Consider the following 26197-nt stretch of genomic DNA (forward strand, 5'->3'; position numbering starts at 1 on the left):
ATTCTGAAAAATACAAAATAAAAATGTGTGATAGTTAATAAAATACAGATCACTGCCAGCTCTCTGAGCAGGCGCAATGTCATGGTGTACAATTTGTAATAAGGTTTCCACCTCAACCAGATTGTCCTGGACAGTTATGAGTTACACATGCTGCAGGGTCTGCAAGGGGGAAAATGAATAGTTCTGTCCAGAGATATTACTCCCTACACCATGTGTAACTCATAACTGTCTAGGACACACATCCTCAAACGTGGTCCTCCAGAGGTTTTGGAACTACATATCAGCTAGCTGAGCATCATGGGAAATGTAGTCCTAAAACCTCTGCAGGGCCAAGTAGATGTCTGGTCTAGGACAATATGGCTGGTAACCCTAGAAAACACAATTTATGCTTACCTGATAAATTTATTTCTCTTGTGGTGTATCCAGTCCACGGATCATCCATTACTTGTGGGATATTCTCATTCCCAACAGGAAGTTGCAAGAGGACACCCACAGCAGAGCTGTAATATAGCTCCTCCCCTAACTGTCATAGCCAGTCATTCGACCGAAAACAAGCCGAGAAAGGAGGAACCATAGGGTGCAGTGGTTACTGTAGTTTAAATTTAAAAATTACCTGCCTTAAAATGACAGGGCGGGCCGTGGACTGGATACACCACAAGAGAAATAAATTTATCAGGTAAGCATAAATTGTGTTTTCTCTTGTAAGGTGTATCCAGTCCACGGATCATCCATTACTTGTGGGATACCAATACCAAAGCTAAAGTACACGGATGAAGGTAGGGACAAGGCAGGAACTTAAATGGAAGGAACCACTGCCCGTAAAACCTTTCTCCCAAATATAGCCTCCGAAGAAGCAAAAGTATAAAATTTGTAAAATTTTGAAAAAATATGAAGCCAAGACCAAGTCGTCGCCTTGCAAATCTGATCAAAAGAAGCCTCATTTTTAAAGGCCCAAGTGGAAGCCACAGCTCTAGTGGAATGAGCTGTAATCCTTTCAGGAGGTTGCTGTCCAGCAGTCTCATAGGCTAAGCGGATTAAGCTTCTTAGTCAAAAAGAAAAAGAGGTTGCCGAAGCCTTTTGACCTCTCCTCTGTCCAGAGTAGACAACAAAGCAGATGTTTGACGAAAATCTTTAGTAGCTTGTAAGTAAAACTTTAAAGCACGGACCACGTCCAAATTGTGTAACACAAGGATGGAACAACAATCTCTTGATTTATATTCTTGTTAGATACCACCTTAGGTAAGAACCCAGGTTTGGTACGCAGGACTACCTTATCCGTATGAAAAATCAGATAAGGAGAATCACATTGTAAGGCAGATAGCTCAGAGACTCTACGAACCGAGGAAATAGCTACCAAAAAAAAAAGAACTTTCCAAGATAAAAGCTTGATATCTATGGAATGAAGAGGTTCAAACGGAACTCCTTGAAGAACCTTAAGAACCAACTTTAAGCTCCATGGTGGAGCAACAGGTTTAAACACAGGCTTGATTCTAACTAAAGCCTGACAAAATGCCTGAACGTCTGGAACATTTGCCAGACGCTTAACTAGCTGACAATCCTTTTTCCAAACCTTCTTGGAGAAAAGATAATATCCTAGCAATCCTGACCTTACTCCATGAGTAACCCTTGGATTCACACCAATAAAGATATCTACGCCATACCTTATGGTAAATTTTCCTGGTGACAGGCTTTCGTGCCTGTCTTAAGGTATCAATAACTGACTCGGAGAAGCCACGCTTTGATAAAATCAAGCATTCAATCTCCAGGCAGTCAGCCTCAGAGAAATTAGATTTGGATGGTTGAAAGGACCCTGAAGTAGAAGGTCCTGTTTCAGAGGCAGAGATCATGGTGGAAAGGATGACATGTCCACTAGATCTGCATACCAGGTCCTGCATGGCCACGCAGGTGCTATCAGAATCACCGATGCTCTCTCCTGCTTGATCTTAGCAATCACTCGAGGGAGCAGAGGAAACGGTGGAAACACATAAGCCAGGTTGAAAGACCAGGGCGCTGCTAGAGCATCTATCAGTGTCGCCTTGGGATCCCTGGACCTGGATCCGTAACACGGAAGCTTGGCATTCTGGCGAGACGCCATGAGATCCAGTTCTGGTTTGCCCCAACGATGAATCAGTTGTGCAAATGCCTCCGGATGGAGTTCCCACTCTCCCGGATGAAAAGTCTGACGACTTAGAAAATCCGCCTCCCAGTGCTCTACACCTGGGATATGGATAGCTGATAGGTGACAAGAGTGAATCTCTGCCCAGCGAATTATTTTTGAAACTTCTAACATCTCTAGGGAACTTCTCGTTCCCCCTTGATGGTTGATGTAAGCTACAGTCGTGATGTTATCCGACTGAAATCTGATGTACCTCAGAGTTGCTAACTGAGGCCAAGCCTGAAGAGCCTTGAATATCGCTCTTAGTTCCAGAATATTTAATGGAAGGAGAGACTCCTCCTGAGTCCATGATCCCTGAGCCTTCAGGGAGTTCCAGACTGCACCCCAACCTAGAAGGCTGGCATCTGTCGTAACAATTGTCCAATCTGGCCTGCGAAAGGTCATACCTTTGGACAGATGGACCCGAGATAGCCACCAGAGAAGAGAATCCCTGGTCTCTTGGTCCAGATTCAGTTGAGGGGACAAATCTGTGTAATCCCCGCTCCACTGACTGAGCATGCATAGTTGCAGCGGTCTGAGATGTAAGCGTGCAAACGGCACTATGTGCATTGCCGCTACCATTAAGCCGATTACTTCCATACACTGAACCACCGAAGGGCGCGGAATGGAATGAAGAACCCGGCAGGAATTTAGAAGCTTTGATAACCTGGACTCCGTCAGGTGAATTTTCATTTCGACAGAATCTATCAGAGTCCCTAGAAAGGAAACTCTTGTGAGTGGGGATAGAGAACTCTTTTCCTCGTTCACTTTCCACCCATGCGACCACAGAAATGCCAGTACTACGTCCCTATGAGACTTGGCAATTTGGAAGTTTGACGCCTGTATCAGGATGTCGTCTAAATAAGGGGCTACTGCTATGCCCCGCGGCCTTAGGACCGCCATAAGTGACCCTAGAACCTTTGTAAAGATTCTTGGGGCTGTAGCTAATCCCAAGGGAAGAGCTACAACTGGTAATGCCTGTCTTAAAAGGCAAACCTGAGAAACCGATGATGATCTTTGTGTATCGGAATGTGAAGATAAGCATCCTTTAGATCCACTGTAGTCATATATTGACCCTACTGGATCAGTGGTAGGATGGTACGAATAGTTTCCATCTTGGACGACGGAACTTTGAGGAATTTGTTTAAGATCTTTAGATCCAAAATTGGTCTGAAGGTTCCCTCTTTTTTGGGAACCACAAACAGATTTGAGTAAAAACCCTGTCCCTGTTCCTCCTTTGGAACTGGATGGATCACTCCCATAACTAGGAGGACTCGTACACAGTGTAAGAATGCCTCTCTCTTTATCTGGTGTGCAGATAATTGTGAAAGGTGAAATCTCCCTTTTGGGGGGGGAAGCTTTGAAGTCCAGAAGATATCCCTGGGATGTGATTTCCAATGCCCAGGGATCCTGAACATCTCTTGCCCACGCCTGGGCAAAGAGTGAAAGTCTGCCCCCTACTAGATCCGTTCCCGGATAGGGGGCCGTTCCTTCATGCTGTCTTAGAGGCAGCAGCAGGCTTTTTTACCTGCTTACCTTTTTTCCATGTCAGGTTTGGTCTCCAGACCGTCTTGGATTGAGCAAAAGTTCCCTCTTGTTTATTATTAGAGGAAGTTGATGCCGCACCTGCCTTGAAGTTTTGAAAGGCACGAAAATTAGACTGTTTGACCCTAGATTTGGACCTGTCCTGAGGAAGGGCATGACCTTTTCCTCCAGTGATATCAGCAATAATCTCCTTCAACCAGGCCCGAATAGGGTCTGCCCCTTGAAGGGAATGTTAAGTAGCTTAGATTTTGAAGTCACGTCAGCTGACCATGATCTAAGCCATAGCGTTCTGCGCGCCTATAGCAAAACCAGAATTCTTAGCCGTTAGTTTAGTCAAATGAACAATGGCATCAGAATAAAAGAATTGGTTAGCTTAAGTGCTCTAAGTTTGCCAAGTATGTCATCCAATGGAGTCGCTACCTGTAAAGCCTCTTCCAGAGACTCAAACCAGTACGCCGCAGCAGCAGTGACAGGGGCAATGCATGCAAGGGGCTGTAGGATAAAACCTTGTTGAATAAATATTTTCTTAAGGTAACCTCTAATTTTTTATCCATTGGATGTAAAAAAAAAAGCACAACTGTCCTCGACAGGGATAGTAGTACGCTTTACTAGAGTAGAAACTGCTCCCTCCACCTTAGGGACTGTCTGCCATAAGTCCCATGTGGTGGCGTCTATTGGAAACATTTTTCTAAAAATAGGAGGGGAAGAGAACGGCACACCTGGTCTATCCCATTCCTTATTAATAATTTCTGTAAACCATTTAGGTATTTGGAAAAACATCAGTACACACCGGCACTGCAAAGTATTTATCCAGTCTACACAATTTCTCTGGCACTGCAATGGTATCACAGTCATTCAGAGCAGCTAAAACCTCCCTAAGCAACACGCGGAGGTGTTCAAGCTTAAATTTAAATGTAGAAATATTAGAATCAGGTATCTTTCCTGAGTCATTAACATTACCCACTGACTGAAGCTCTCTTTCCTCAGCTTCTGCATATTGTGAGGCAGTATCAGACATGGTTCTTAAAGCGTCAGTATGCTCTGCATTTTGTCTCAACCCAGAGCTATCTCGCTTACCTCTAAGTTCAGGTAGTCTGGCTAATACCGCTGACAGTGTATTATCCATGACTGCCGCCATGTCTTGTAAAGTAAACGCTATGGGCGCCCTAGATGTACTTGGCGCCATTTGAGCGTGATTCCCTTAAGCGGGAGTCAAAGGGTCTGACACGTGGGGAAAGTTAGTCGGCATAACTTCCCCCTTGTCAGATTCCTCTGGTGATACATTTTTTAAAGACAGAAAATGATCTTTATTGCATAAAATGAAATCAGTACATTTGGTACACATTCTAAGAGGGGGTTCCACCATGGCTTTTAAACATAATAAACAAGGAGTTTCTTCTATGTCAGACATGTTTATACAGAATAGCAATGAGACTAGCAAGCTTGGAAAACACTTTAAATCAAGTTAACAAGCAAATATAAAAAACGGTACTGTGCCTTTAAGAGAAACAAATTTTGTCAGAATTTGAAAAACAGTGAAAAAATGCAGTAAATCAAACAAAATTTTTACAGTGTGTATAATAGGCTAACAGAGCATTGCACCCACTTGCAAATGGATGATTAACCCCTTAGTTCAAAAAACGGATAAAAAAAAACAAAAAAAACGAAATAGACGTTTTTCAACAGTCACAACCAACTGCCACAGCAAGCTGTGGCCCTACCTTCCCCAATAAAACGACTTTGGAAAGCCTTTGGGCCCTTTAGAGATGTCCTATAGCATTCAGAGGGCCTTTGAGGGAAGCTGGAGGTCACAGTTTGTAATTTTAACTGCACCAACTGTAACTTTTATACTACAATAGTGGAAATTGTTTCTAGTCAAAATTTAAGCCAGCCATGTGGAAAAAACTAGGCCCCAATAAAGTTTTATCACCAAAGCATATATAAAAACGATTAAACATGCCAGCAAACGTTTTATATTGCAATATCATAAGGGTATTACCCCTGGGAGTAAGCATGATACCAGTCGTTATTAAATCACTGTATTCAGGCTTAACTTACATTAATCCGGTATCAGCAGCATTTTCTAGTGTTTTCCATCTCTAGAAAAAATTATAACTGCACATACCTGATAGCAGAATAAACTGCACGCCATTCTCTCGCTGAAGTTACCTCATCTGTGTAATCCCCTCAGACATATGTGAGAATAGCAATGGATCTTAGTTACAACCTGCTAAGATCATAGAAACCTCAGGCAGATTCTTCTTCTATTTACTGCCTGAGATAAAATAGCACAACTCCGGTACTATTTAAAAATAACAAACTTTTGATTGAAGAAAATAAACTAGCTATATTTAACCACTCTCTCCTACAATGTCCTAGCTTGTTGAGAGTTGCAAGAGAATGACTGGCTATGACAGTTAGGGGAGGCGCTATATTACAGCTCTGCTGTGGGTGTCCTCTTGCAACTTCCTGTTGGGAATGAGAATATCCCACAAGTAATGGATGATCCGTTGACTGGATACACATATGCAAGACAGCAGGGCCGGATTTCCCATTAGGCACAGTAGGCATGTGCCTACAGGCGCCTTGCAGTGAGGGGCGCCTGCCTGTCATTAATAAAAAATATTTTTTTTAATTTTTTTTTTGTGAGGGCATTAATTTTAGTAAGAATTGTGCTGCCAGGTGCTTACAGAGTCGAGTGTTTATTGGGAATATGTTACAGCAGTTGAGGGAGCCATGAAGGAGAGAGGGGCAAATATTAAAACTAAACCCCTCCCATTTTCGCCAGGCATGTTTAGTTTCACTTTTATTTTATGTACTTCTGTTGCCTCACACAGCCAAGCTCCATGCTGATGTGTAGCAGACACTTTTTGTTGAGGAATGAAAGCTTCAGAACAACAGGTTAGGACTGTACAAGGCTTCTAATGCTGCCTAGAATGACAACATAACAAGCAGAGCACTTTAACCCCTTGGCTACCAGAGAGGGTTGCAGTGTATTCACTTGTTATATGCTGTAGTGCATTTTTATAGCCAGGGGGTTAAATTCTGCTTCAGGATGAATGTTTTTGTTCTATAAAGGCCTTGGAGGTGAGGAGGTTATGTGGGACTAGCTGCTCTGCTCTTTATTACAAGCTACCAATTGTGATTTACAAATTTTACAGCCTTTAGGGCACTTTGACAACAAAATTTGTAGACTGTAAGGCTGTAAAATGTGTATGTGTGTAAACCACTCACATGGCATATTTGTTTGTATGTATGTATGTATGTGTATATATATATATATATATATATATATATACACACGTACACACACATCACATAAAAAATTGTTCATCTGTTCTTTTATCAAGTAAGTGTGGTATTTTTGTATTGTGGTAAATTGAATTTCTAATTTTAAACACATTTGTTGACCCCTGGATTACATATAATCTACAACATTCCATGTTTTCCTTTGAGAGCAACATCATATTATATCTATATTTCAGAACTAAATAAATGTAACATCTGTGTGTATTTGTACCAAAAATATCAGAGTTCACAAGATTTTTTTCATGTAGTGGAAAAAATACCTACATTTTAGGTTTTCTTCCACTGGCTGCACATGTTGTTGATGAGCTTGCATGCTGCTAGTTTTAATATTGCTATTGTTTACACAAAACTGTGTTTAACTCCAACAAAATGTTAAGCACATAGTCAAAGTCATCTCCAGAAAAGCAATACACTAATGGCTTGTCAATAAACATGTCCTATGAGCCCATCTGGGTCTGCACAGATGTGTATTGCTGTCTCAGAACTGACATTGACTATGTGTTTAACTCTTTTGCAAGAGGCTAACACACTTCTGTGCAAGCACTAGTGCAATATTAAAATGCTCTGAGATGTAAATCCGGCCCTGCGCTAGGCGTGTTCATTTTGTCACATTCGGCATTCATTGTAGAAACGAATGACAAATATGGTTGCAGGCAGCGGCACGCCTAAATTAAATATCATCCTTGTGCCCCTTCACAATATCTGCAGAAGAAAGCACATTTGCTAAATCCTTAAAGGGACACTGAACCCAAATATTTTCTTTCATGATTCAGACAGAGCAGGCAATTTAAAGCAACTTTCTAATTTACACCTATTATCAATTTTTCTTCGTTCTCTTGCTATCTTTATTTGAAAAAGAAGGCATCTAAGTTTTTGTGGTTCAGAACTCTGGACAGCACATTTTTATTGGTGGATGAATTTATTCACCAATCAGCAAGGACAACCCAGGTTGTTCACCGCAAATGGGCCGGCATATAAAATTACATTCTTGCATTTCAAATAAAGATACCAAGAGAATGAAGAAAATTTGATAAGAGTAAATTAGAAAGTTGCTTAAAATTTCATGGTCTATCTGAATCACGAAAAAAAAATGTTGGGTTCAGTGTTCCTTAAAAAAAAAAATTCTAGCACACTTCATTGATTTCTTTGTCACCTTCAGGGAGTCGGTATTGGGTGTTTAAAGACACCCTGGTGGAGCCGGGATACCCACGAGCACTTACAGATTTTGGACTGAATACCGATAGCATAGATGGTGCTTTTGTTTGGCCAGGAAACAAGAAAACGTATTTCTTCCGCAACAATCAGTTTTGGAGATTAGATGAGAAGACTGGAAGACCAGACTCAGGATACCCAAAGAATGGCGAGCTCTGGAAAGGAGTGCCCCCTAATGTAGATGATGTCATAAGCTGGACAAATGGTGAGATAGGAAGGTGTAGCGCTTAATACCCATTAACTGACCATTCACAGCATCTCCATCAGATCTCCCGTAGCCCCGGATGTCTTCGCTTTATTAGCAAACACCTTGACCAGGTGTTTACTCCCTGAACATTAGCTCTCATGGCCTGTACCAAGTTGCACCAGCACAGAGACTGCACAAACCTCTGGAGCTCTACATAGTGACCTCATACATCTCACTGCATAACAGACTCCCAGCCCTTGCTTCTTAACCAGACATTACAGCAAAGTAGGAACCTGTACTTTATACACCCAGCAAACCCAGTACAGACAAATAGCTCTTATCTAGTTACAGCACCAGATACCTCATGTCTCAGTCACACACAGCAGTAACCTGTACTGACGGCTTTATACACCCAGCAAACCCAGTACAGACAAATAGCTCTTATCTAGTTACAGCACCAGACACCTCATGTCTCAGTCACACACACAGCAGTAACCTGTACTGACGGCTTTATACACCCAGCAAACCCAGTACAGACAAATAGCTCTTATCTAGTTACAGCACCAGACACCTCATGTCTCAGTCACACACAGCAGTAACCGGTACTGACGGCTTTATACACCCAGCAAACCCAGTACAGACAAATAGCTCTTATCTAGTTACAGCACCAGACATCTCATGTCTCAGTCACACACACAGCAGTAACCGGTACTGACGGCTTTATACACCCAGCAGACCCAGTACAGACAAATAGCTCTTATCTAGTTACAGCACCAGACACCTCATGTCTCAGTCACACACACAGCAGTAACCGGTACTGACGGCTTTATACACCCAGCAAACCCAGTACAGACAAATAGCTCTTATCTAGTTACAGCACCAGACACCTCATGTCTCACACACACACAGCAGTAACCGGTACTGACGGCTTTATACACCCAGCAAACCCAGTACAGACAAATAGCTCTTATCTAGTTACAGCACCAGACACCTCATGTCTCAGTCACACACACACAGTAACCTGTACTGACTGCTTTATACACCCAGCAAACCCAGTACAGACAAATAGCTCTTATCTAGTTACAGCACCAGACACCTCATGTCTCACACACACACAGCAGTAACCGGTACTGACGGCTTTATACACCCAGCAAACCCAGTACAGACAAATAGCTCTTATCTAGTTACAGCACCAGACACCTCATGTCTCACACACACACACACAGCAGTAACCTGTACTGACGGCTTTATACACCCAGCAAACCCAGTACAGACAAATAGCTCTTATCTAGTTACAGCACCAGACACCTCATGTCTCACACACACACAGCAGTAACCGGTACTGACGGCTTTATACACCCAGCAAACCCAGTACAGACAAATAGCTCTTATCTAGTTACAGCACCAGACACCTCATGTCTCACACACACACAGCAGTAACCTGTACTGACGGCTTTATACACCCAGCAAACCCAGTACAGACAAATAGCTCTTATCTAGTTACAGCACCAGACACCTCATGTCTCACACACACACAGCAGTAACCTGTACTGACGGCTTTATACACCCAGCAAACCCAGTACAGACAAATAGCTCTTATCTAGTTACAGCACCAGACACCTCATGTCTCAGTCACACACACACAGTAACCTGTACTGACGGCTTTATACACCCAGCAAACCCAGTACAGACAAATAGCTCTTATCTAGTTACAGCACCAGACACCTCATGTCTCAGTCACACACAGCAGTAACCTGTACTGACGGCTTTATACACCCAGCAAACCCAGTACAGACAAATAGCTCTTATCTAGTTACAGCACCAGACACCTCATGTCTCAGTCACACACACAGCAGTAACCGGTACTGACGGCTTTATACACCCAGCAAACCCAGTACAGACAAATAGCTCTTATCTAGTTACAGCACCAGACACCTCATGTCTCACACACAGCAGTAACCGGTACTGACGGCTTTATACACCCAGCAAACCCAGTACAGACAAATAGCTCTTATCTAGTTACAGCACCAGACACCTCATGTCTCAGTCACACACACAGCAGTAACCGGTACTGACGGCTTTATACACCCAGCAAACCCAGTACAGACAAATAGCTCTTATCTAGTTACAGCACCAGACACCTCATGTCTCACACACACACACACAGCAGTAACCGGTACTGACGGCTTTATACACCCAGCAAACCCAGTACAGACAAATAGCTCTTATCTAGTTACAGCACCAGACACCTCATGTCTCAGTCACACACAGCAGTAACCGGTACTGACGGCTTTATACACACAGCAAACCCAGTACAGACAAATAGCTCTTATCTAGTTACAGCACCAGACACCTCATGTCTCACACACACAGCAGTAACCGGTACTGACGGCTTTATACACCCAGCAAACCCAGTACAGACAAATAGCTCTTATCTAGTTACAGCACCAGACACCTCATGTCTCACACACACAGCAGTAACCGGTACTGACGGCTTTATACACCCAGCAAACCCAGTACAGACAAATAGCTCTTATCTAGTTACAGCACCAGACCCCTCATGTCTCAGTCACACACAGCAGTAACCTGTACTGACGGCTTTACACACCCAGCAAACCCAGTACAGACAAATAGCTCTTATCTAGTTACAGCACCAGACACCTCATGTCTCAGTCACACACAGCAGTAACCGGTACTGACGGCTTTATACACCCAGCAAACCCAGTACAGACAAATAGCTCTTATCTAGTTACAGCACCAGACACCTCATGTCTCACACACACAGCAGTAACCGGTACTGACGGCTTTATACACCCAGCAAACCCAGTACAGACAAATAGCTCTTATCTAGTTACAGCACCAGACACCTCATGTCTCAGTCACACACACAGCAGTAACCTGTACTGACGGCTTTATACACCCAGCAAACCCAGTACAGACAAATAGCTCTTATCTAGTTACAGCACCAGACACCTCATGTCTCAGTCACACACACACAGCAGTAACCGGTACTGACGGCTTTATACACCCAGCAAACCCAGTACAGACAAATAGCTCTTATCTAGTTACAGCACCAGACACCTCATGTCTCAGTCACACACACAGCAGTAACCTGTACTGACGGCTTTATACACCCAGCAAACCCAGTACAGACAAATAGCTCTTATCTAGTTACAGCACCAGACACCTCATGTCTCAGTCACACACACACAGCAGTAACCGGTACTGACGGCTTTATACACCCAGCAAACCCAGTACAGACAAATAGCTCTTATCTAGTTACAGCATCAGACACCTCATGTCTCAGTCACACACAGCAGTAACCGGTACTGACGGCTTTATACACCCAGCAAACCCAGTACAGACAAATAGCTCTTATCTAGTTACAGCACCAGACACCTCATGTCTCAGTCACACACAGCAGTAACCGGTACTGACGGCTTTATACACCCAGCAAACCCAGTACAGACAAATAGTTCTTATCTAGTTACAGCACCAGACACCTCATGTCTCAGTCACACACAGCAGTAACCTGTACTGACGGCTTTATACACCCAGCAAACCCAGTACAGACAAATAGCTCTTATCTAGTTACAGCACCAGACCCCTCATGTCTCAGTCACACACAGCAGTAACCTGTACTGACGGCTTTATACACCCAGCAAACCCAGTACAGACAAATAGCTCTTATCTAGTTACAGCACCAGACCCCTCATGTCTCAGTCACACACACACAGCAGTAACCTGTACTGACGGCTTTATACACCCAGCAAACCCAGTACAGACAAATAGCTCTTATCTAGTTACAGCACCAGACACCTCATGTCTCACACACACAGCAGTAACCTGTACTGACGGCTTTATACACCCAGCAAACCCAGTACAGACAAATAGCTCTTATCTAGTTACAGCACCAGACACCTCATGTCTCAGTCACACACAGCAGTAACCGGTACTGACGGCTTTATACACCCAGCAAACCCAGTACAGACAAATAGCTCTTATCTAGTTACAGCACCAGACACCTCATGTCTCACACACAGCAGTAACCGGTACTGACGGCTTTATACACCCAGCAAACCCAGTACAGACAAATAGCTCTTATCTAGTTACAGCACCAGACACCTCATGTCTCAGTCACACACACAGCAGTAACCGGTACTGACGGCTTTATACACCCAGCAAACCCAGTACAGACAAATAGCTCTTATCTAGTTACAGCACCAGACACCTCATGTCTCACACACACACAGCAGTAACCTGTACTGACGGCTTTATACACCCAGCAAACCCAGTACAGACAAATAGCTCTTATCTAGTTACAGCACCAGACACCTCATGTCTCAGTCACACACAGCAGTAACCTGTACTGACGGCTTTATACACCCAGCAAACCCAGTACAGACAAATAGCTCTTATCTAGTTACAGCACCAGACATCTCATGTCTCAGTCACACACACAGCAGTAACCGGTACTGACGGCTTTATACACACAGCAAACCCAGTACAGACAAATAGCTCTTATCTAGTTACAGCACCAGACACCTCATGTCTCAGTCACACACAGCAGTAACCTGTACTGACGGCTTTATACACCCAGCAAACCCAGTACAGACAAATAGCTCTTATCTAGTTACAGCACCAGACACCTCATGTCTCAGTCACACACAGCAGTAACCTGTACTGACGGCTTTATACACCCAGCAAACCCAGTACAGACAAATAGCTCTTATCTAGTTACAGCACCAGACACCTCATGTCTCAGTCACACACAGCAGTAACCGGTACTGACGGCTTTATACACCCAGCACACCCAGTACAGACAAATAGCTCTTATCTAGTTACAGCACCAGACATCTCATGTCTCAGTCACACACACAGCAGTAACCGGTACTGATGGCTTTATACACCCAGCAAACCCAGTACAGACAAATAGCTCTTATCTAGTTACAGCACCAGACACCTCATGTCTCAGTCACACACACAGCAGTAACCTGTACTGACGGCTTTATACACCCAGCAAACCCAGTACAGACAAATAGCTCTTATCTAGTTACAGCACCAGACACCTCATGTCTCAGTCACACACACAGCAGTAACCGGTACTGACGGCTTTATACACCCAGCAAACCCAGTACAGACAAATAGCTCTTATCTAGTTACAGCACCAGACACCTCATGTCTCAGTCACACACACAGCAGTAACCGGTACTGACGGCTTTATACACCCAGCAAACCCAGTACAGACAAATAGCTCTTATCTAGTTACAGCACCAGACACCTCATGTCTCACACACACACAGCAGTAACCTGTACTGACGGCTTTATACACCCAGCAAACCCAGTACAGACAAATAGCTCTTATCTAGTTACAGCACCAGACACCTCATGTCTCACACACACACAGCAGTAACCGGTACTGACGGCTTTATACACCCAGCAAACCCAGTACAGACAAATAGCTCTTATCTAGTTACAGCACCAGACACCTCATGTCTCAGTCACACACACAGCAGTAACCGGTACTGACGGCTTTATACACCCAGCAAACCCAGTACAGACAAATAGCTCTTATCTAGTTACAGCACCAGACACCTCATGTCTCACACACACACAGCAGTAACCTGTACTGACGGCTTTATACACCCAGCAAACCCAGTACAGACAAATAGCTCTTATCTAGTTACAGCACCAGACACCTCATGTCTCACACACACAGCAGTAACCTGTACTGACGGCTTTATACACCCAGCAAACCCAGTACAGACAAATAGCTCTTATCTAGTTACAGCACCAGACACCTCATGTCTCACACACACACAGCAGTAACCTGTACTGACGGCTTTATACACCCAGCAAACCCAGTACAGACAAATAGCTCTTATCTAGTTACAGCACCAGACACCTCATGTCTCAGTCACACACAGCAGTAACCGGTACTGACGGCTTTATACACCCAGCAAACCCAGTACAGACAAATAGCTCTTATCTAGTTACAGCACCAGACACCTCATGTCTCAGTCACACACAGCAGTAACCGGTACTGACGGCTTTATACACCCAGCAAACCCAGTACAGACAAATAGCTCTTATCTAGTTACAGCATCAGACACCTCATGTCTCACACACACACAGCAGTAACCGGTACTGACGGCTTTATACACCCAGCAAACCCAGTACAGACAAATAGCTCTTATCTAGTTACAGCACCAGACACCTCATGTCTCAGTCACACACACACAGCAGTAACCGGTACTGACGGCTTTATACACCCAGCAAACCCAGTACAGACAAATAGCTCTTATCTAGTTACAGCACCAGACACCTCATGTCTCACACACACACACAGCAGTAACCTGTACTGACGGCTTTATACACCCAGCAAACCCAGTACAGACAAATAGCTCTTATCTAGTTACAGCACCAGACACCTCATGTCTCACACACACAGCAGTAACCGGTACTGACGGCTTTATACACCCAGCAAACCCAGTACAGACAAATAGCTCTTATCTAGTTACAGCACCAGACACCTCATGTCTCACACACACACAGCAGTAACCTGTACTGACGGCTTTATACACCCAGCAAACCCAGTACAGACAAATAGCTCTTATCTAGTTACAGCACCAGACACCTCATGTCTCAGTCACACACAGCAGTAACCGGTACTGACGGCTTTATACACCCAGCAAACCCAGTACAGACAAATAGCTCTTATCTAGTTACAGCACCAGACACCTCATGTCTCAGTCACACACACAGCAGTAACCGGTACTGACGGCTTTATACACCCAGCAAACCCAGTACAGACAAATAGCTCTTATCTAGTTACAGCACCAGACACCTCATGTCTCAGTCACACACAGCAGTAACCGGTACTGACGGCTTTATACACCCAGCAAACCCAGTACAGACAAATAGCTCTTATCTAGTTACAGCACCAGACACCTCATGTCTCAGTCACACAGCAGTAACCTGTACTGACGGCTTTATACACCCAGCAAACCCAGTACAGACAAATAGCTCTTATCTAGTTACAGCACCAGACACCTCATGTCTCAGTCACACACACAGCAGTAACCTGTACTGACGGCTTTATACACCCAGCAAACCCAGTACAGACAAATAGCTCTTATCTAGTTACAGCACCAGACACCTCATGTCTCAGTCACACAGCAGTAACCGGTACTGACGGCTTTATACACACAGCAAACCCAGTACAGACAAATAGCTCTTATCTAGTTACAGCACCAGATACCTCATGTCTCAGTCACACACACAGCAGTAACCTGTACTGACGGCTTTATACACCCAGCAAACCCAGTACAGACAAATAGCTCTTATCTAGTTACAGCACCAGACACCTCATGTCTCAGTCACACACAGCAGTAACCGGTACTGACGGCTTTATACACCCAGCAAACCCAGTACAGACAAATAGCTCTTATCTAGTTACAGCACCAGACACCTCATGTCTCACACACACAGCAGTAACCGGTACTGACGGCTTTATACACCCAGCAAACCCAGTACAGACAAATAGCTCTTATCTAGTTACAGCACCAGACACCTCATGTCTCAGTCACACACAGCAGTAACCGGTACTGACGGCTTTATACACCCAGCACACCCAGTACAGACAAATAGCTCTTATCTAGTTACAGCACCAGACACCTCATGTCTCAGTCACACACAGCAGTAACCTGTACTGACGGCTTTATACACCCAGCAAACCCAGTACAGACAAATAGCTCTTATCTAGTTACAGCACCAGACACCCTCATGTCTCAGTCACACACAGCAGTAACCGGTACTGACGGCTTTATACACCCAGCAAACCCAGTACAGACAAATAGCTCTTATCTAGTTACAGCACCAGACACCTCATGTCTCACACACACAGCAGTAACCGGTACTGACGGCTTTATACACCCAGCAAACCCAGTACAGACAAATAGCTCTTATCTAGTTACAGCACCAGACACCTCATGTCTCAGTCACACACACACAGCAGTAACCGGTACTGACGGCTTTATACACCCAGCAAACCCAGTACAAATAGCTCTTATCTAGTTACAGCACCAGACACCTCATGTCTCACACACACACAGCAGTAACCGGTACTGACGGCTTTATACACCCAGCAAACCCAGTACAGACAAATAGCTCTTATCTAGTTACAGCACCAGACACCTCATGTCTCAGTCACACACACACAGCAGTAACCGGTACTGACGGCTTTATACACCCAGCAAACCCAGTACAGACAAATAGCTCTTATCTAGTTACAGCACCAGACCCCTCATGTCTCACACACACAGCAGTAACCGGTACTGACGGCTTTATACACCCAGCAAACCCAGTACAGACAAATAGCTCTTATCTAGTTACAGCACCAGACATCTCATGTCTCAGTTACACACACAGTAACCTGTACTGACGGCTTTATACACCCAGCAAACCCAGTACAGACAAATAGCTCTTATCTAGTTACAGCACCAGACACCTCATGTCTCACACACACACAGCAGTAACCTGTACTGACGGCTTTATACACCCAGCAAACCCAGTACAGACAAATAGCTCTTATCTAGTTACAGCACCAGACACCTCATGTCTCAGTCACACACAGCAGTAACCTGTACTGACGGCTTTATACACCCAGCAAACCCAGTACAGACAAATAGCTCTTATCTAGTTACAGCACCAGACACCTCATGTCTCAGTCACACACACACAGCAGTAACCGGTACTGACGGCTTTATACACCCAGCAAACCCAGTACAGACAAATAGCTCTTATCTAGTTACAGCACCAGACACCTCATGTCTCACACACACACAGCAGTAACCGGTACTGACGGCTTTATACACCCAGCAAACCCAGTACAGACAAATAGCTCTTATCTAGTTACAGCACCAGACACCTCATGTCTCACACACACACAGCAGTAACCGGTACTGACGGCTTTATACACCCAGCAAACCCAGTACAGACAAATAGCTCTTATCTAGTTACAGCACCAGACACCTCATGTCTCAGTCACACACAGCAGTAACCTGTACTGACGGCTTTATACACCCAGCAAACCCAGTACAGACAAATAGCTCTTATCTAGTTACAGCACCAGACACCTCATGTCTCAGTCACACACACAGCAGTAACCGGTACTGACGGCTTTATACACCCAGCACACCCAGTACAGACAAATAGCTCTTATCTAGTTACAGCACCAGACACCTCATGTCTCACACACACACAGCAGTAACCGGTACTGACGGCTTTATACACCCAGCAAACCCAGTACAGACAAATAGCTCTTATCTAGTTACAGCACCAGACACCTCATGTCTCACACACACACAGCAGTAACCGGTACTGACGGCTTTATACACCCAGCAAACCCAGTACAGACAAATAGCTCTTATCTAGTTACAGCACCAGACACCTCATGTCTCAGTCACACACAGCAGTAACCTGTACTGACGGCTTTATACACCCAGCAAACCCAGTACAGACAAATAGCTCTTATCTAGTTACAGCACCAGACACCTCATGTCTCAGTCACACACACAGCAGTAACCGGTACTGACGGCTTTATACACCCAGCACACCCAGTACAGACAAATAGCTCTTATCTAGTTACAGCACCAGACACCTCATGTCTCACACACACACACAGCAGTAACCTGTACTGACGGCTTTATACACCCAGCAAACCCAGTACAGACAAATAGCTCTTATCTAGTTACAGCACCAGACACCTCATGTCTCACACACACAGCAGTAACCGGTACTGACGGCTTTATACACCCAGCAAACCCAGTACAGACAAATAGCTCTTATCTAGTTACAGCACCAGACACCTCATGTCTCAGTCACACAGCAGTAACCGGTACTGACGGCTTTATACACCCAGCAAACCCAGTACAGACAAATAGCTCTTATCTAGTTACAGCACCAGACACCTCATGTCTCAGTCACACACAGCAGTAACCTGTACTGACGGCTTTATACACCCAGCAAACCCAGTACAGACAAATAGCTCTTATCTAGTTACAGCACCAGACACCTCATGTCTCAGTCACACACACACAGCAGTAACCGGTACTGACGGCTTTATACACCCAGCAAACCCAGTACAGACAAATAGCTCTTATCTAGTTACAGCACCAGACACCTCATGTCTCAGTCACCCACAGCAGTAACCTGTACTGACGGCTTTATACACCCAGCAAACCCAGTACAGACAAATAGCTCTTATCTAGTTACAGCACCAGACACCTCATGTCTCACACACACACAGCAGTAACCTGTACTGACGGCTTTATACACCCAGCAAACCCAGTACAGACAAATAGCTCTTATCTAGTTACAGCACCAGACACCTCATGTCTCAGTCACACACACACAGCAGTAACCTGTACTGACGGCTTTATACACACAGCAAACCCAGTACAGACAAATAGCTCTTATCTAGTTACAGCACCAGACACCTCATGTCTCAGTCACACACAGCAGTAACCGGTACTGACGGCTTTATACACCCAAACCCAGTACAGACAAATAGCTCTTATCTAGTTACAGCACCAGACACCTCATGTCTCACACACACACAGCAGTAACCGGTACTGACGGCTTTATACACCCAGCAAACCCAGTACAGACAAATAGCTCTTATCTAGTTACAGCACCAGACACCTCATGTCTCAGTCACACACAGCAGTAACCGGTACTGACGGCTTTATACACCCAGCAAACCCAGTACAGACAAATAGCTCTTATCTAGTTACAGCACCAGACACCTCATGTCTCAGTCACACAGCAGTAACCTGTACTGACGGCTTTATACACCCAGCAAACCCAGTACAGACAAATAGCTCTTATCTAGTTACAGCACCAGACACCTCATGTCTCAGTCACACACAGCAGTAACCGGTACTGACGGCTTTATACACCCAGCAAACCCAGTACAGACAAATAGCTTTTATCTAGTTACAGCACCAGACACCTCATGTCTCACACACACACAGCAGTAACCGGTACTGACGGCTTTATACACCCAGCAAACCCAGTACAGACAAATAGCTCTTATCTAGTTACAGCACCAGACACCTCATGTCTCACACACACACAGCAGTAACCGGTACTGACGGCTTTATACACCCAGCAAACCCAGTACAGACAAATAGCTCTTATCTAGTTACAGCACCAGACACCTCATGTCTCACACACACACACAGCAGTAACCGGTACTGACGGCTTTATACACCCAGCAAACCCAGTACAGACAAATAGCTCTTATCTAGTTACAGCACCAGACACCTCATGTCTCAGTCACACACACACAGCAGTAACCGGTACTGACGGCTTTATACACCCAGCAAACCCAGTACAGACAAATAGCTCTTATCTAGTTACAGCACCAGACCCCTCATGTCTCAGTCACACACACACAGCAGTAACCTGTACTGACGGCTTTATACACCCAGCAAACCCAGTACAGACAAATAGCTCTTATCTAGTTACAGCACCAGACACCTCATGTCTCAGTCACACACAGCAGTAACCGGTACTGACGGCTTTATACACCCAGCAAACCCAGTACAGACAAATAGCTCTTATCTAGTTACAGCACCAGACACCTCATGTCTCAGTCACACACAGCAGTAACCGGTACTGACGGCTTTATACACCCAGCAAACCCAGTACAGACAAATAGCTCTTATCTAGTTACAGCACCAGACACCTCATGTCTCAGTCACACACACAGCAGTAACCGGTACTGACGGCTTTATACACCCAGCAAACCCAGTACAGACAAATAGCTCTTATCTAGTTACAGCATCAGACACCTCATGTCTCAGTCACACACAGCAGTAACCGGTACTGACGGCTTTATACACCCAGCAAACCCAGTACAGACAAATAGCTCTTATCTAGTTACAGCACCAGACACCTCATGTCTCACACACACAGCAGTAACCTGTACTGACGGCTTTATACACCCAGCAAACCCAGTACAGACAAATAGCTCTTATCTAGTTACAGCACCAGACACCTCATGTCTCACACACACACAGAGCAGTAACCGGTACTGACGGCTTTATACACCCAGCAAACCCAGTACAGACAAATAGCTCTTATCTAGTTACAGCACCAGACACCTCATGTCTCAGTCACACACACAGCAGTAACCGGTACTGACGGCTTTATACACCCAGCAAACCCAGTACAGACAAATAGCTCTTATCTAGTTACAGCACCAGACACCTCATGTCTCAGTCACACACACAGCAGTAAACTGTACTGACGGGCTTTATACACCCAGCAAACCCAGTACAGACAAATAGCTCTTATCTAGTTACAGCACCAGACACCTCATGTCTCAGTCACACACACAGCAGTAACCGGTACTGACGGCTTTATACACCCAGCAAACACAGTACAGACAAATAGCTCTTATCTAGTTACAGCACCAGACACCTCATGTCTCAGTCACACAGCAGTAACCTGTACTGACGGCTTTATACACCCAGCAAACCCAGTACAGACAAATAGCTCTTATCTAGTTACAGCACCAGACACCTCATGTCTCAGTCAGCACACACAGCAGTAACCGGTACTGACGGCTTTATACACCCAGCAAACCCAGTACAGACAAATAGCTCTTATCTAGTTACAGCACCAGACACCTCATGTCTCAGTCACACACACAGCAGTAACCTGTACTGACGGCTTTATACACCCAGCAAACCCAGTACAGACAAATAGCTCTTATCTAGTTACAGCACCAGACACCTCATGTCTCAGTCACACACAGCAGTAACCGGTACTGACGGCTTTATACACCCAGCAAACCCAGTACAGACAAATAGCTCTTATCTAGTTACAGCACCAGACACCTCATGTCTCAGTCACACACACAGCAGTAACCGGTACTGACGGCTTTATACACCCAGCAAACCCAGTACAGACAAATAGCTCTTATCTAGTTACAGCATCAGACACCTCATGTCTCAGTCACACACAGCAGTAACCGGTACTGACGGCTTTATACACCCAGCAAACCCAGTACAGACAAATAGCTCTTATCTAGTTACAGCACCAGACACCTCATGTCTCAGTCACACACACAGCAGTAACCGGTACTGACGGCTTTATACACACAGCAAACCCAGTACAGACAAATAGTTCTTATCTAGTTACAGCACCAGACACCTCATGTCTCACACACACACAGCAGTAACCGGTACTGACGGCTTTATACACCCAGCAAACCCAGTACAGACAAATAGCTCTTATCTAGTTACAGCACCAGACACCTCATGTCTCAGTCACACACAGCAGTAACCGGTACTGACGGCTTTATACACCCAGCAAACCCAGTACAGACAAATAGCTCTTATCTAGTTACAGCACCAGACACCTCATGTCTCAGTCACACAGCAGTAACCTGTACTGACGGCTTTATACACCCAGCAAACCCAGTACAGACAAATAGCTCTTATCTAGTTACAGCACCAGACACCTCATGTCTCAGTCACACAGCAGTAACCGGTACTGACGGCTTTATACACACAGCAAACCCAGTACAGACAAATAGCTCTTATCTAGTTACAGCACCAGACACCTCATGTCTCACACACACACAGCAGTAACCTGTACTGACGGCTTTATACACCCAGCAAACCCAGTACAGACAAATAGCTCTTATCTAGTTACAGCACCAGACACCTCATGTCTCACACACACACAGCAGTAACCGGTACTGACGGCTTTATACACCCAGCAAACCCAGTACAGACAAATAGCTCTTATCTAGTTACAGCACCAGACACCTCATGTCTCACACACACACAGCAGTAACCGGTACTGACGGCTTTATACACCCAGCAAACCCAGTACAGACAAATAGCTCTTATCTAGTTACAGCACCAGACACCTCATGTCTCACACACACACAGCAGTAACCTGTACTGACGGATTTATACACCCAGCAAACCCAGTACAGACAAATAGCTCTTATCTAGTTACAGCACCAGACACCTCATGTCTCAGTCACACACACAGCAGTAACCGGTACTGACGGCTTTATACACCCAGCAAACCCAGTACAGACAAATAGCTCTTATCTAGTTACAGCACCAGGCACCTCATGTCTCACACACACAGCAGTAACCTGTACTGACGGCTTTATACACCCAGCAAACCCAGTACAGACAAATAGCTCTTATCTAGTTACAGCACCAGACACCTCATGTCTCACACACACAGCAGTAACCTGTACTGACGGCTTTATACACCCAGCAAACCCAGTACAGACAAATAGCTCTTATCTAGTTACAGCACCAGACACCTCATGTCTCAGTCACACACAGCAGTAACCGGTACTGACGGCTTTATACACCCAGCAAACCCAGTACAGACAAATAGCTCTTATCTAGTTACAGCACCAGACACCTCATGTCTCAGTCACACACAGCAGTAACCGGTACTGACGGCTTTATACACCCAGCAAACCCAGTAGACAAATAGCTCTTATCTAGTTACAGCACCAGACACCTCATGTCTCACACACACAGCAGTAACCTGTACTGACGGCTTTATACACCCAGCAAACCCAGTACAGACAAATAGCTCTTATCTAGTTACAGCACCAGACACCTCATGTCTCACACACACACAGCAGTAACCTGTACTGACGGCTTTATACACCCAGCAAACCCAGTACAGACAAATAGCTCTTATCTAGTTACAGCACCAGACCCCTCATGTCTCAGTCACACACAGCAGTAACCTGTACTGACGGCTTTATACACCCAGCAAACCCAGTACAGACAAATAGCTCTTATCTAGTTACAGCACCAGACCCCTCATGTCTCAGTCACACACAGCAGTAACCTGTACTGACGGCTTTATACACCCAGCAAACCCAGTACAGACAAATAGCTCTTATCTAGTTACAGCACCAGACACCTCATGTCTCAGTCACACACACACAGTAACCTGTACTGACGGCTTTATACACCCAGCAAACCCAGTACAGACAAATAGCTCTTATCTAGTTACAGCACCAGACACCTCATGTCTCACACACACAGCAGTAACCGGTACTGACGGCTTTATACACCCAGCAAACCCAGTACAGACAAATAGCTCTTATCTAGTTACAGCACCAGACACCTCATGTCTCAGTCACACACAGCAGTAACCTGTACTGACGGCTTTATACACCCAGCAAACCCAGTACAGACAAATAGCTCTTATCTAGTTACAGCACCAGACACCTCATGTCTCAGTCACACACAGCAGTAACCGGTACTGACGGCTTTATACACCCAGCAAACCCAGTACAGACAAATAGCTCTTATCTAGTTACAGCACCAGACACCTCATGTCTCACACACACACAGCAGTAACCTGTACTGACGGCTTTATACACCCAGCAAACCCAGTACAGACAAATAGCTCTTATCTAGTTACAGCACCAGACACCTCATGTCTCAGTCACACAGCAGTAACCTGTACTGACGGCTTTATACACCCAGCAAACCCAGTACAGACAAATAGCTCTTATCTAGTTACAGCACCAGACACCTCATGTCTCAGTCACACACAGCAGTAACCGGTACTGACGGCTTTATACACCCAGCAAACCCAGTACAGACAAATAGCTCTTATCTAGTTACAGCACCAGACACCTCATGTCTCACACACACACAGCAGTAACCTGTACTGACAGCTTTATACACCCAGCAAACCCAGTACAGACAAATAGCTCTTATCTAGTTACAGCACCAGACACCTCATGTCTCACACACACACAGTAACCTGTACTGACGGCTTTATACACCCAGCAAACCCAGTACAGACAAATAGCTCTTATCTAGTTACAGCACCAGACACCTCATGTCTCAGTCACACACACAGCAGTAACCGGTACTGACGGCTTTATACACCCAGCAAACCCAGTACAGACAAATAGCTCTTATCTAGTTACAGCACCAGACACCTCATGTCTCAGTCACACACAGCAGTAACCGGTACTGACGGCTTTATACACCCAGCAAACCCAGTACAGACAAATAGCTCTTATCTAGTTACAGCACCAGTCACCTCATGTCTCACACACACAGCAGTAACCGGTACTGACGGCTTTATACACCCAGCAAACCCAGTACAGACAAATAGCTCTTATCTAGTTACAGCACCAGACACCTCATGTCTCACACACACACACACACAGCAGTAACCTGTACTGACGGCTTTATACACCCAGCAAACCCAGTACAGACAAATAGCTCTTATCTAGTTACAGCACCAGACACCTCATGTCTCACACACACACAGCAGTAACCTGTACTGACGGCTTTATACACCCAGCAAACCCAGTACAGACAAATAGCTCTTATCTAGTTACAGCACCAGACACCTCATGTCTCACACACACACAGCAGTAACCGGTACTGACGGCTTTATACACCCAGCAAACCCAGTACAGACAAATAGCTCTTATCTAGTTACAGCACCAGACACCTCATGTCTCAGTCACACACACAGCAGTAACCGGTACTGACGGCTTTATACACCCAGCAAACACAGTACAGACAAATAGCTCTTATCTAGTTACAGCACCAGACACCTCATGTCTCACACACACACAGCAGTAACCGGTACTGACGGCTTTATACACCCAGCAAACCCAGTACAGACAAATAGCTCTTATCTAGTTACAGCATCAGACACCTCATGTCTCAGTCACACACACAGCAGTAACCTGTACTGACGGCTTTATACACCCAGCAAACCCAGTACAGACAAATAGCTCTTATCTAGTTACAGCACCAGACACCTCATGTCTCACACACACACAGCAGTAACCGGTACTGACGGCTTTATACACCCAGCAAACCCAGTACAGACAAATAGCTCTTATCTAGTTACAGCACCAGACACCTCATGTCTCACACACACAGCAGTAACCGGTACTGACGGCTTTATACACCCAGCAAACCCAGTACAGACAAATAGCTCTTATCTAGTTACAGCACCAGACACCTCATGTCTCAGTCACACACAGCAGTAACCGGTACTGACGGCTTTATACACCCAGCAAACCCAGTACAGACAAATAGCTCTTATCTAGTTACAGCATCAGACACCTCATGTCTCAGTCACACACAGCAGTAACCGGTACTGACGGCTTTATACACCCAGCAAACCCAGTACAGACAAATAGCTCTTATCTAGTTACAGCACCAGACACCTCATGTCTCACACACAGCAGTAACCGGTACTGACGGCTTTATACACCCAGCAAACCCAGTACAGACAAATAGCTCTTATCTAGTTACAGCAACAGACACCTCATGTCTCAGTCACACACACAGCAGTAACCGGTACTGACGGCTTTATACACCCAGCAAACCCAGTACAAATAGCTCTTATCTAGTTACAGCACCAGACACCTCATGTCTCACACACACACACAGCAGTAACCTGTACTGACGGCTTTATACACCCAGCAAACCCAGTACAGACAAATAGTTCTTATCTAGTTACAGCACCAGACACCTCATGTCTCAGTCACACACAGCAGTAACCTGTACTGACGGCTTTATACACCCAGCAAACCCAGTACAGACAAATAGCTCTTATCTAGTTACAGCACCAGACACCTCATGTCTCAGTCACACACAGCAGTAACCGGTACTGACGGCTTTATACACCCAGCAAACCCAGTACAGACAAATAGCTCTTATCTAGTTACAGCACCAGACACC

General features: G+C 45.0%; 1 protein-coding gene and 1 long non-coding RNA gene across 2 annotated transcripts in view; one reads left to right on the plus strand and one right to left on the minus strand.

The window, feature by feature from the left end:
* MMP25 (matrix metallopeptidase 25) overlaps positions 1-26197 on the plus strand; it is a 134290-nt gene that overhangs the window by 97784 nt on the left and 10309 nt on the right. Inside the window, exon 9 of the mRNA XM_053694646.1 lies at positions 8169-8426. Coding sequence (XP_053550621.1) covers positions 8169-8426 — 258 coding nt within the window. The remainder of the gene's footprint in view (positions 1-8168; positions 8427-26197) is intronic.
* LOC128642015 (uncharacterized) lies at positions 6387-12731 on the minus strand. The gene is made up of 2 exons (XR_008399609.1): positions 12534-12731; positions 6387-11911 (listed from the first exon to the last, which is right to left on the minus strand). It is a non-coding gene; the product is annotated as an uncharacterized LOC128642015 (long non-coding RNA).

The sequence above is a fragment of the Bombina bombina genome, chromosome 11 (assembly GCF_027579735.1).
Source record: "Bombina bombina isolate aBomBom1 chromosome 11, aBomBom1.pri, whole genome shotgun sequence".
NCBI classification, from domain to species: Eukaryota; Metazoa; Chordata; class Amphibia; order Anura; family Bombinatoridae; genus Bombina; species Bombina bombina.